The sequence below is a fragment of the Brachyistius frenatus genome, unplaced genomic scaffold (assembly GCF_029030835.1).
Source record: "Brachyistius frenatus isolate BFR_SWC_R1_liver_20210118 unplaced genomic scaffold, ASM2903083v1 Contig_43, whole genome shotgun sequence".
NCBI classification, from domain to species: Eukaryota; Metazoa; Chordata; class Actinopteri; family Embiotocidae; genus Brachyistius; species Brachyistius frenatus.
In genome coordinates, this window is record NW_027210642.1 from 1174891 (window position 1) to 1188685 (window position 13795).

The 13795-nt window shown below is 38.2% G+C and overlaps 1 protein-coding gene across 1 annotated transcript in view; it reads right to left on the reverse strand.

The window, feature by feature from the left end:
- Positions 1-54: 54 nt before the first annotated feature.
- Positions 55-13795, reverse strand: part of LOC138623367 (ras-related protein Rab-26-like) — a 42720-nt gene continuing 28979 nt past the window's right edge. Inside the window, exons 6-9 of the mRNA XM_069702849.1 lie at positions 3615-3680; positions 2519-2575; positions 2126-2202; positions 55-1609 (exon numbers count right to left, since the gene is read on the reverse strand). Coding sequence (XP_069558950.1) covers positions 1510-1609; positions 2126-2202; positions 2519-2575; positions 3615-3680 — 300 coding nt within the window. The 3' untranslated portion in view covers positions 55-1509. The remainder of the gene's footprint in view (positions 1610-2125; positions 2203-2518; positions 2576-3614; positions 3681-13795) is intronic.

Sequence of the window (13795 nt, forward strand, 5' to 3'; positions counted from 1 at the left end):
AGAAAGAAGTTGCACTTTGAAAGTAGGAAAACCAAAAAAACATTACTCTGAACATCAAGATTGAAAAACATGTTAATGTGCAGTAAGTACAGTACAGAGAGCTACACCATTTACATGTTTCAGTGACTAAGATGCAGTCTAACAAAGCAACAATCATATAAAAAGAAGCCAATGCTGCTTCCATGAAGAATAGTTAAAATACTGTTAACAGATTATAAGAAGCATGGCACTATATAGCCCATTTATATATTAATGAAAGGAAGATGAAACAAAACATAAAGCGGTGTACTACAATTTGCATGAACTACAAATAAAGCAGTAGAAATAAAACCAGAAATTTACATGTTCCATATACAATACTTTAGGTAAATGTAGCGCTGTATACCCCCACGCTCTTTTTTTTTTTTTTTTACCATCTGAAGTGCTATTCTCCTCTATCGAACCTTTTTTTGTTTACATGCAGAAAAGTATTTACATCAAATTTGTGGAAATCCAAAGCTATATAGTATACATACAGTATGTTAGACCATCTGTTTTTAAATCATTTCAAACAAAATAATATATATTGTTGAGAGAGGTTGCATTTGGGCTCTCCAAGACTCCATATCAATCCTGTTGTTGAAAATCTCCCACTAATGAGTGAAAAAAGTTGTACTGTTCTGTTACCCATGTATGACAAGTTCCTGTAGATTTGATTCAACTATTGTATGCTAGCATGAATTCAAATCTAAAACTACTTTGTACCCTTTTGTATCCAAAAATAGCAACATCCATTTTTTTTTTTTTTTTTACTGCGTTGAAGTAATACATAGTCCCGAACATCCAGAGTGGATTAATGGAAATACTTAGATTGAGTTTTATGCTGGTGAGCTAAACTGGCTGCAGGAAGCCTGTCGAGTTACTGACATGAACACTGAAACATGGACATGAGACATCACTACATATCTAATGTATGAACATTCATCCACAACACTCAAGCAAAATGACAACTGCCACTAACATTTGCAGTAGAGTGGAAAATAAATTGCTTTTCAAAACATGTATCTTCACTCTGCAGATAGACCATGAACTCTGGCGTGATTAAATCCCTTTGCAATAAATTAAGCACACAAGGTAATGCATTCATTTTCAGGGTCAAAAAGATGATTGTGCAGCTACAGTTATGGATGAAAATGTCCATTAACAGGGTAACAACTGAGGTGTGCTGTGCCTATCTTTGTCTCTTTCAAATCATAACGTTGGGCTACATTCACAGCTACAAGGAGGCGGCTGAGGAAAAGCAGGGCACATGTTGGAGGAGGGCAGCGAGATGAGTGCAGGACAACAGAAGGAGGATGTGTGTACTGAGATAAAGAGGTTTGAGAATGGAGAAACAAGGTCTAAAAGGGTTATACCTCGCTGTAGCTGACTCCTCATCTCTGATCAGGCCAGATAAGAACACATTCTGTATAAAGATAAGTGATCCACACACACACACACAGATTCAAAAAGGGAGTAAAGAAGGTTTTTTTAAGACCTACAGCAGCCAGCACCCTTCATCTCCTTGTTTACATACTCCTGGAGCTTAAACTTCTCACTGGGATCTTTCACGGACCTGTGCTTCAGCTCCCTAAAATAAGGAAGAAAAAAATGAGATAAAAAAACCAAAAAAAAAACCTTTGACCTCAAATGACACCAAAAAAAAAATCTTTCAAAGAACTGATAACCACAAGATTTCTCGAATGTATTGCCTTTGAGATGCAAAATATGAAACCCCAACAGGAAACTAAGCTTTTTGTATACAGTATGTCAGAACTGATCAGATCACTTTATTTTTTTTATAACAAAAAGTTCAGGTCGAGGTCCCCGTCTACCTCTAACTTTGAATGATATTTGGTTGTAAGCCTACAAAGAAACTACAGTCAATCTCAATGTATTTTTGTTTTTGGTCAAACTATTTCCAATTAAAAACTTTTTTTAGTTGTAGCTCAACAAAGTTTTAAAAAAAAATTTTTAAATTTTTTTTAGTGACTACAAAATGCTGTCCTATTTTAAAATTGTGTGTGACTATATATTTATAATGTTAAAATAACAAACCATCTTAATTAGTCTAATCATCCACACATGCAGAGAGAATGATACTCACTTGGCTACAGCAGTGAAAGCCAGTTCTACATTAACACCTGAGCGAGCACTGGTCTCCATGAAGGGAACTCCAAATTCCTGCAGAGGCAAAGCAATGACAGCAATACTTTGGCAGTGACTGTTGGATTAAAATATATACAAGTTTACAGCAGAAGAGCCTCACAGCACAATAGTTGCACTATGTATTTGTATATTTTGGATAATCCAGCTCCAAAGTGATAAATTGGTCTCCAAGCTTTCCCTCTGCAGGACAAATTGTCGCCTTCACTGGTCACGTACAGAGGCTTTTATTTTCAGACCATTTAAAAAAAAATGGGAAAACTTCTGGTTGTATTGTGTGCAACATACTCGAACAAAACGTGACTCATGCTTTCTAAACTTCTCATTTCTTTACCTTAGCCAGCCTCTCACCGTCCTCTCTCTTCACCACCCTGTCATGAGTAGCGTCAGCCTGGTGAGACAAGAAAAACAAGGACACATATACCAGCATCAAGCAACATAATCAGTGTCGAAACTCAACATACATCCAACAGATTTGTGTGCTTTTGTCCACAGTTCATATACGAGGCTTTTCTGGTCTGATGGCAGTTAATGAGTCGAGATTGGCTCCCAGGATGCTAATTAATGGCTGATGTAGAGTTTGAGGGGATTGAAAGTTGACAAAGCTCCGAGACGGAAACATCTGTTCTCTGCTGTGAGGGAGGGATGTGAATGGCAATTATAAAAGAAACTCTGTCACTGATATTTGTAAATGGTGCTAAAAAAAAACCCAGTTAAGGTACAATTCATTAATTGTGATTACTCACATTGAGGAGCATACATTTTCTACACGACTGTTTCATTCACAAAAGCTGTTTATCCTTTATACAGGATAAGCCTGATATTCAACATGTTATTAACAAATTTGCATGAAAGACTAAATTAACAGGCCAGAAGTCTGTCTCTCACTACTTTAACCAATTAATAACTTAGACTTGACTCAATTTGTTCCAACTAAAGATGTAAATGTTAAAATGTGTCACATGTGTATAATTTCCTAAACTGGTTTTTAACAGCTTAAAAGTTACTCAGACAAGACTCTGATGTGTCCTTGTTAGAGACTATTTTTTACCTGCGGATTAGCACAGTTTTTGGGGCTGTGGTGTAGTGTTCACAGGAGCAGGATGGTGTACAGTATGTGGGACTGAGTTGAAACAAACTGTCCATTCAGTTCAATTTATGCAAGAAACATGTCACCCACTGCACATTGTTGTATTTTTAATGGTTGTTTTATTAAAATTAAATTAAATGTTGGTTTCAGCCTTTAAAAAAAAAAAAAAAAAAAGATTTGGTGAATAATAAGATAACTGGACTTATCCTGCCATACGAGAACTTTGTCTGAATAAAATAATCAAAAATTTGCATCATTAGCAAGTAAACAATTTTTTTTTTTAAAAAGCATTAAACTACAAATATTTTCTCTATGCTAGTGACAAATTTCAGTGCCTTGCCTTGTTTCCAAGCAGCATGAGCACCACATCCTGTTGGGCGTATTCGTGAATCTCAGTCAGCCAAGCCTGGTGAACACAAGACAGAGATAGAAGAAGGACATGAAGCTGTTCCATAAGCAGAAAACATTATGAACATGAAAATCTAAAAAAGAAAAAAGTACAACTTGAGATAAGAGACAAGAAATGTCATGCACACATAAAAGGTTGCAGAAAAAGAAAAACCTCATCTGGGATTTGACAAGGACAAGCCTGAGCGTTAAATCTTATAACATGAATAAAAAGATGGGAGGAAATGGAGAGTTGTTGTGGCTTTTAGAGGAATAAAGAGAGAACAAACTTGCAGAAAGATGAGAGAAAAAAATAAGGCAAGGGTAAAGACAGCATTTAAGGAAGAGGAATACAGTAAGAATATTGTAACCATCATCATTATCATCATCATCATCATCATAATCAACACTGTCTGCTGCATCCTGTTTTAACTACACTACGTACACAGGGGAAAGATTAAAACTAGCTGGAGAACAAACAGCCCTTCTGACTGTGAGCTCCGACAGCAGCTGAACCATCCATTGACTGTTAATAAGCAGTTAATTAGCTCATACGAACACCTGTAAACCTTTCTGCTGAAATAATTCCCCACATCTCAGCACAGAGCATAATTATACCCACAGTGAATTACTCCACTTTGGGTATCTGACTGGCTGGTGATCTATCTGCCTTTTATTCGGTCGTCCTGCTCCAGAATTGTTTCGTCTGTGACCGCGGTCTCTGTAATTAATTCTGGTGATGACTCTGATTGTAGAGGGATTTCTCTCAGGGTCAGCTACAGCCAAAGGTCGTGTCAAATAACAGATGAGATCGGCAATGTGTTGACACTGCTGCCTGTGTAGGTCAGTATGTGATTAAAGGAGACAATGCATGTGTCAATTGGAGTCAGATATGTTTTTGTTTTTGTATGATGATTGGTAGGTGCTTGCCAATAAATGCTGAAATTAAATGGACAATTTGAGCCACGCTAGTGGAATGGACCTTTTTTTCCTTTTTCTTTTCTAGAACCATAAATTGAGCAATGCCTGAGCTAGGTCTGGCAGTCTAGTCGAGCTGCTCTGCTCTGCATCGTGTGACATGCCTCATTCTCCATAATCATCTAACATTCACAGCTCCCCCATTTGGCTTTCTATTTGGCCTGTCAACGAAAATGCTGGAGGTGAAGGGGGGTTGATTGGGGGGAGGGGGGTGTTAAGGTATTTACTCATCACTTCCCAATATCCTTATGTAATCACATCTGCAGGGAGTCTTGAGACCGGAACTGATGTCAAACTCTTAACTATGTTTTGCTGCTTCAATTAACATTTCAAACATGACTGAACTTCCATTGTCTCTGCTATTCCTGAGTAATTATGACAGCACAAAAAAAAATACATCAGAATTCCATATTTTATCTCTGGAGTAATATGAAACTAATCTTTCGTCCTTTAAACCTTCTTCAGACTGTTTTTAATCTTTAAAAAAAACAAAAAAAAACCTGTGGAGCTCTGAGTGTTGGTTCAGTCAGTTTTACAAAGGAGGTTATAATGAGGCGTACTGCTCAAGAGGGACAGCAGACACAACATTCCATTTTATTCTGAAATGTAATTTCTATACTCTTCAAAAAAAAAAAAAAAAAGCAAATGCATTTCAGCTCTAATCCATAAACTTTCCTGTAAAAATGCATGGTCATTCAGTTTATCTCAGCAGTGTTTTAAGGGAAAGGAAACTAAAATCACACACAAGGCGTGAACAGTACATATCAGGGCAATTATGCAAGATCCTATAAGCAAGTATGCCAAAAAAATTTCATTATATCCTCAGTGGCCGTGGCTGAAAGAATTGGGCTGGGTTAATCTTTTATTCAATGCTAATAACAGGATCTCTGGCCAAATGCTCAGGGAGCCAAGTGTCAATGACAGTGTGGCATAGTATCAGAGGAGGCAATAAATTTGTCTGCTCATTGCCATGGCATTAAAATGCGATGGAGCTAAAAGTTTGTTTTGTTTGTTTTAAAGGCCAAAAAAACCTTTTAACAAACAAATTTAGCCGTGCGATTCCTATTTCACAAATAGCATGTCGGATTTCTGTTCTCTAGATCTTTAAATTGAAATGTTTAGTTTAAAAGACGTCTCAGTCAAGAAGTGACTAGCTGCTATTTGCGCTCAAATTTTTTATTTCATAAAGCCAATTTTTGAAGTGTGTGAGATGATCCAGAGACTATAACAGTCATAGAGAGACTGAGACAAAGGGATAGATGTGAGAGAGAGGGTGCCAAAAAAACAAGATGGACAGTGACAGTGAAAGACAAGACAAAGACCAAAGGATCTGTATCAAAGAAGAAGGGAAATAAAAAGCCAGGCAGACAGCTGCTGGCAGCGGCATTGTGACTTTGGCAAGACAAGTTGTCACTGCCAGAGTTATGTGAGGGTACTTCTGATGTTGCTTTGTATCTGATTTTCTTTTGTTGTCATTGAGAAGAGAAAGCAAGGCTGTGTACTACTCTAGGATACAGCCAGGTCACAGCTTTGTACTGTCTCTCGTCCTTTGTTTTTCTTTATCTATAAAGAATAATTCTTTAAAATTGTAAACATGCCGCTATTATGGCTTAAAAGAATCTGTAGCTGATAATGATTAAGTGCGTTGTGTTTCCTTGGTACATTTTTGTAATAAGCATTTCAACTGTGTGCTACACACAAACACGCACGGTCTACAGCGGCAGATTAAAGATTTTTGCACTCCGGGGGTTTAACAAATACACGACACGAAAATGCGAAATATTTGCCTGGTATTTCGCATCAAAACTATTCAGGCAGCGAGGCGAATCAGCGATAGTTTCATTAAAAGAAATTCAAATAGATCATTCTTCAGAAAAAAGATTGGATTCAAAACGGTTAAAATATTTACTTTTCAAAATTGACGCGGCTGGTACAACTCTACCATAATTGACATCCTTCTGACAAAACTAAAACACAAATTTTTCACCGAAATATCTGTGAAAGTGTTCATAACAAAAACAATCCTTCAAAAAAATTTAATTGACGGTAAAATTAATCAAACAAAAAGTCTCTGGTGTGTCAGGGTCTTAAGGCTGTAACTTTTTATTCTAAATATTAATAATCATGCAAACTGTTCCCAATCTGTTCAAAATGTAAAGTCTATACATTAAATAGACTTTTTGAAATGGTTGCCTTTACTTCACTGACTGCATGCCCTACTAACACATCACAAACTTTGGTAATAGATGTACATGGATACTAGAGTACAAAGGATTTGAGAAGCAGTTTGTGGAAGCATTATGAATTGTACACTGTAGGTGGCAAAATTACCGACAAAGCTAAGGCTATTTGCTGACATTGTAGCTCTAATATATGTTATCTTAAACCTTAAAAGACTACGACATGATGATGATGATGATGATGATTAGTCAATGAGAAACGTAGTGCAACAAAAAAATGGTCGGGAGCAGCTAAGAACATTTCACAATAAAAGCATAAGGACATAAACAACCTATACAATTCAAAATGAATCTGAATTTCAAAAAGTGCCAATATTAATCTTGATTTAAGTGTATTCAAATAAACAATCTAATGCCCGAAATCAGTTTTATGCATTTTTACCTCAAATCAGTGGCAACATATTTCCAACGTTAATGACTAATCTGAATGATTTGCCCTCCCTGAATTAAGCCTTCTTAATACTGTATAAAAACTTTCTTTGCATCCTGTTAAATCCAAAGACACTTTATAATAAGCATGACTGAATCTCCTCAAGGAGCCTTGGAGATTTTCCACGACCCAACATTTCCTCTGTTGCACTTTTTCTAAGCAGATTTGCTGTGGGTGACAATGCTATTCTTGCCAAGCTTTGATCAGAGTATTACACCGAGAGACAGGGGAGACGTCGGCTCACAACAACAAGCAGAGTCAGACTGAGCCAACCCAGAGAAGTGTGGGGAGAAAGTAGGACTACTCCCCTGGGAGACGGTTCAGGCAGCTGAGTTAAACAGAGTGACACTATGTCACTGGCTGACACACAAGGGCGACATTGAGAAATCCTGTCTCACTCGGAGCTGTGTGTATTCATGCATGCAGGCAGAAACAAATCAATAGGTATTACTTGGTTTAAAAAAAAATAATGTTGGCAATAGCATTATACGTTTTCTTCTGTAGATTTTTACAGGCACACACTACATCTAATAAAACATGATCACTGACAACAGCCTTGTAAGTTGACGTCTGCGGCCTGACGGGGAAGAGAAAGGCTTTCATGTTTATAAAAGCACAGCTCACGTGTCTATCTGCCAGCAAACATGGGTGTGGGACATGTCGAGATGACTGAAAAGCTTTTTGCAGATGAGGGTCTTTTGCTTTAGAGCCAAAAGGCACTATTGCAACTGGTACAAACAGTTCACTCCTTAACTAGCTCTCCAGTAAGTACAGTAAGAATATGAACATATGTAACTCCTCTTTTTCAGTACGCTAGTTAGCGAGCTACATTTTTACAACATTTGTACAGTTTTCAAAGTGGTACTATACCAATCTACCACCTGCATGATTCTCAAGGTATGAATTTGTTTTTACTTTAGCTTATTTGCTTATTCTGATCTGCTCTTTTCCTATTGCATCTCTGTCGATCATGTGTGTGAAACTGAAATGCAACAGTCCTGCCACGATGAGAAAAGCAAAGGTTAAAGTTTAATTATTTGATGCATCAGAGACAAACGGTCGAGTCAAGGAGTGAATGACATTAGTTAACCAACCCTGTCGGTGCACATCATGACGCTGACCTTTTAGAATTAATCTGTATTTCTCTAAGTCACTGTCTGAATGCATGAATATAAAAGAGGAAATCAATAATTTAAGGTTTTCAATATATAATGAAGGGAATGATATAGAGTGAGCAAAATGTCAAGTGCCAGTTAAATGCAGATTCATTGCAGAGGGGATAATGGTCTCAAAGCTGCAATGGAAAAAGAACAAAAGTCAATAACCTGCAAATGTGTCACTGCTAGATTCTTATCATAATAAATTGATCCATTTACTGTAACTTTACGGCAGGAATTACCGTGTGGAGTCATTCTCCAGTAAGGTGTGGGGTTTTCTGAGATTCTGTGGACATGAATTGTTCTCATTACCATGATATCCTCTGACATCTGTGCCAGGTTTTTCTTTCCAGAGACATGCACTGGGTGTCAGATAAGGGTGTGGGCCTCGGTCCCTTCCTGCCAATCAGGCTGATATCTTTTCCGTCCTTGTGAACAGAATTCACTTTAACATGTGACATTTTGTTTGGTCAGAAAGAGCTGATATTCTTAGGAAAATGAGTTTAAAAAAAAAAAAAAAACTCTTGAATCAAGCGCATTCATTGTATCAAGGAAAGTGTTATTTAAATTAATGCTATAGGCCACAATAAATCAAAGAGGAAGAAGGCAAGTGTTGAAAAGCTCAGAAAACACCTCAAGCTATACGAATACTTTGCTGGCTTTGAGACATTGCTGTGGAGTCACCCTGTGTGGGAGGAGCCTGGCCTCTGCTGACATTACTCTTTTTAGATTCAGTACTGATGTCTTGATTTGCTGCAGGCCAATTAACACCAGAGACCCCAAATGGATTGTAGTGCAGCAGGCCGTGTTGTGCATAGACATATTGTAGGCATTTGGCACCAAACTATTTCAGCACTGCTGCAATGATTTATTTATCTGCTCTGGTTCTGTGAAGAAAGCCTTTAACATGTACTTACTCATTTGTAAATGTGCCATTAATTTGAATATCCTGCAGAGTATTTTTCAGTCTGTTTGCTTCCCTCTAATAAACATTTAGGACATCTATGTTAGTGGATAAACTATTATAATATAATTTCTGCAAATATGATTTCTTGCAATTATGGTTTCATTACATAAGAAAAAAGTCCAAGGTGGGGACTTGTAAGAGAAAAAAATATATATAGTGCAGCAAGGCCAGTGGTTCAAGTGGTGTGTCCTAGTTTTGGTTTTGAGACATCTGCTGCCGAGACACCACCCCGAGAGAATGGAGGATAAATGGGTGAAATGTTTAATTGTGGTGCTTGAAGCACAGAAAATGTATATTTGCAAAACAAGAGCGTTTCAGAAATAATGTCATAATTACTCTGGATAATCCACAGGACATGCTGTGCCAGTAGACTACTACTTAACTTACAGTTGTTTTGTTTGTTCGTGATCAGATATTGATTCCAAATTACACATCATCACAAATTCATATAAAAGCCACTTCCAATTTGTTTTGTTTTTTAAAAGGGACCACTTACTGTTCTGCTTGTGCATACAATCGAAACCCATTTTCAGTCTTTTTCAAACAAAAACGATAATGTCCCTTTAGATGATAAAAGGACAGCAGGAATATCATAAAAAAAAGACAGAATAACAAAACTAATGACTCTTCTGCGTTGTTTCATACCAAGTGGAGATAAGACGCTCCAAAAAGAGGAGAGGGTGACAGAAAATGTTTTTCATACGTGTGTTTGATTTTGTATGAGCATCTCTGTGAAAGATTAACAATATATTTCTTGAACCTACTTCGGAACTTGTGACCAGAACAAAAACATATGGACTTGATATAATTATGAAGTAAAAAGGGGAATGGTATCTGTGAGCAAAGGGAAAGCAGCTCTAGGTTTTAGAAGGATTTCCTGAAACTGTAGTGTCAATAGTTACTGTGGCTAACAGATGAAATGATACAGAAGCAGACAAATAATGGAGAAGATGATGGGATGAGTCACCTTGTGCAAACCTATGTCACACCAAACACAAAGAGAACAAACACTATCTGACAACAGTATGAGGTGAGTCTGAATCATGTCTGAAAGGTTTTTGAGCACAATGACAATGTAAAAGTGACTTTGTGTATACAAATAGACGTATATGATGGAAAAGTTTATGTTGAGGCCAACAAACAAACAATAACTAAAAAACATCCAAGTAGGTGTTTTCTCAGCTGTGATATTGCCCCCTGTGCCCTGGATCACCAGTCTGCCTGCTCACGTCTCCACACTCCATCATCCATCGCCTCCCAGACCTAACCTCAACTCAGCACTGCTCTTCGGTCATCTCACTCCTCAGCATTCCCTCTACCTGTCAGCCTCCCATATCTTTGCACCTTAATTTCTGACAAGGAAAATAAACTTGTGTTACTGTCTGGGTACTCCTTTTTTTGTTGCCTTAAATATTTATTTTCAGTTTCGGTTCATTAAAATACTTTAGGGTAATGGAGTTTGAACAATAGAACTAATACATGTCTGTCCTTCTTAGATGATCTTTAAAATAATAAAGAAGTAGCCTGAATGGGCGTTCAAACACTTTTACTTAGGAGAAAGCTGTCATGATCTTAATCAGCAGTTTACGTAACTTTTGGAGGCAGTAAAAGAAGAGACAGAAAGACACGCTTGTCAAATCATATTTTCATTTCGGTAACGACTGAATGACTTTGACCTTTTGACCTGTCAGCCCCCCTCACAGGTCAAGAGCTTCTTTCCACAAAAACAAACATAAAAGGCACGCATAAATTATGTGTTGTTTAACAGAGCTGTGAGACGAGGGAGACGACATGGTCGTCCTTTTCCCCCCAAAGCTCTTATTTATCTTGCAGTGTTTGTGTGTGCATGTTAGTGTGCACATAAAGTAAGTTTCCTATTTGTTTTGTCACTTTGCAGCTGACATCAAAGTAAATAGAAATGTCCACAGAGAGCAGCTGCCTGAGCACCGGTGGATCATTTTTCCTGTGATGCTTTGTCTTCGCAGGGCCACGCTTCACTGGCTAGATCATATATGACTACAGATGCGGACAGGTGGTAATCTACAGAAGCAATGGAGCTGACATACTGATAATGTTCCATGCAGGAGACAAATTTACAGGTCTGAATGACAAGGTAGTAAATGATGATTACTGCATATCATGCCCTTAAAAACCTGTGAACCTGATGATGCAGAATAATCTGTGATGGGCTTCTTTATACAACACTGGCAAATCCGAAACGAGTCACTTCTAAAATGTCAGTCTCCACTGATTATAAAAGAACAGTATTTCACTTCACATCACTGCATTATTTCCTGACAGTTTCTCTCATCACCATCTGGTGCGCTGGTGCCATGACATTTAACTAACAGCTATGAGCTAGGCGGGCGGCCATTTTATTTAAAGCCAGTCCATGCCCCTGCGGACAGACAGCGAGACATGAATGAAGACACACAGATGAAAGTTTCATCTCCCTCACAGCTTTCATTGTGTTTCTACAACACAGACACACGAGCGTGATGGAGTATTTGGACATCAGCACGTGCCCACAGAGATTTAACAGCAAGTGCAGCCACACGGTGATACATCATTTAACAATCAATATCAAAGTCAGACTGGTAAGACACTTTATATTGTATTTGCATACGCATTCTAATCCTGGTTAGAGCAACACATCTGCAATACGCCAACGGACAGCTTGTATATCCTGTGAGACTCATGAGATTCCTTTTGATCACTGCCTGAGTGCTTATGAATGCTAATGTGATCAGAAAGCTATAGAGACATATTATACTTGAAAACAAAAATACAAGTTGAGTAAAAGTTGAAAACCGCATGACTGGACACAGTACTGATGTCCCTATGTTTACAGCGGCTCTAATACTTTTACATTAACAATGGCTGAAATGACTATGTATAATTAGAAGGAGACAGCTTCTCTTTAACTCTACAGGGTACCAATCAGCATTTTTCCAGCCACAGCAGGCAGCTGTTTTTACTGAAAATCTGTGATAAACCCTCTGTGTGCTACCTGCCCAGCAATAAACCACAGCGGGATACAGAAGGTGAGGAACAGGACAACACAGTGTTTCATTCAGCTTGTCTCTGGAGCTAAAATGTGGAACTTTTATTTGTGAACTTGCCAAAATTCAACTTCTCATAGGTGCTAATATTGTTTCCCTTGCCACACAAAGTGTTAAATAAGCCACCGTTTGCTAACAAATTTGCTGCATTCACTTTAAAGATGATGATATTTAGGAACGTGGTAAGAACCCCCCCCCCCCCCCCCCCACACAAAAAAAAACAAATTAATGCAGGTTTAAAGTTTGGTTAAGTGTAGGCACAATACCTACTTGCCTCATTTTTAGACTGCGGTCATGAGTAAAGATTTGACCAACACTGGTGATTGCTGGTGATTGAAGTTATGGAGGTATCGCAGTAGACACATTAACACAGGAGAGTGATTTTGCTTTGTAAACTATTTAAAGACGAGCTGTTTTTTTTCCGTTGAAGACTCTGCAAGGGTCTTGCCAACATCGCAGCTTAGCTGTGGATCTTAACGCTGACGGGAAATCTCTCTCATTATCAGACCAGTCAGCTGCCCTGTATTTTATTGATTAATTATTCTGATTTAAGAGTCTTTCTGATTTCCATCCACATTAAGTGGTCCGACCTCTGAATGATGGCACCGCCTGAGCCGGGCTGCTTATTAACAGACTAACTCAGACAAATTACTTGCAAGAGAGGCCTAAATGAACTTTTACAGACTCCCTGAAGCACTCCTTCTGACACGAAGATATCCATCACATTACTAAATGGCTTGTATATTTCTTCGACAGTAATGACTTAAACCATTTGCCATTGTGTATCAAAGAATTGATGCATGGTGCTGGCCAATACAAACTAAAAGACATATCTGGGCTGGTTGTACATGCTCGCATACAAGAGAAAAACATTTATTTGTGTGTTTGAAGGAATAACACTTTTATCTTCAAACCACTTAAAACAATTACACTGCAGCAGTTGAATATTTAAGATCCACCATGTCAGAGGATATTAATTAATTCGATTGACCCCTAAATGTGAAGTCTTCTCCCTGAGATGATGGACAGCTCCTATGACGTTAATGCTTTGCTTGCCTAATTGTGTCGTCGCTGGGGAGACAAGTGATGCAGCGCAGAGAGGAGAGGGTCTGAGGGCGCAAGAGGAGAGAACGATTCGGCCCTCTCATTTCTCCCTTTCGGCATTCATCACCATTAGTGTTCATTAACATGAGTTAGTGCTCGTTAGGCAACGGTGTGCCAGCAGGCATCTGCAGCTTAGCGCCAGTTTATCTCCTCACTGTAATAGACAATGACTGAACGTGAGAGAGGTGGAGGGAAA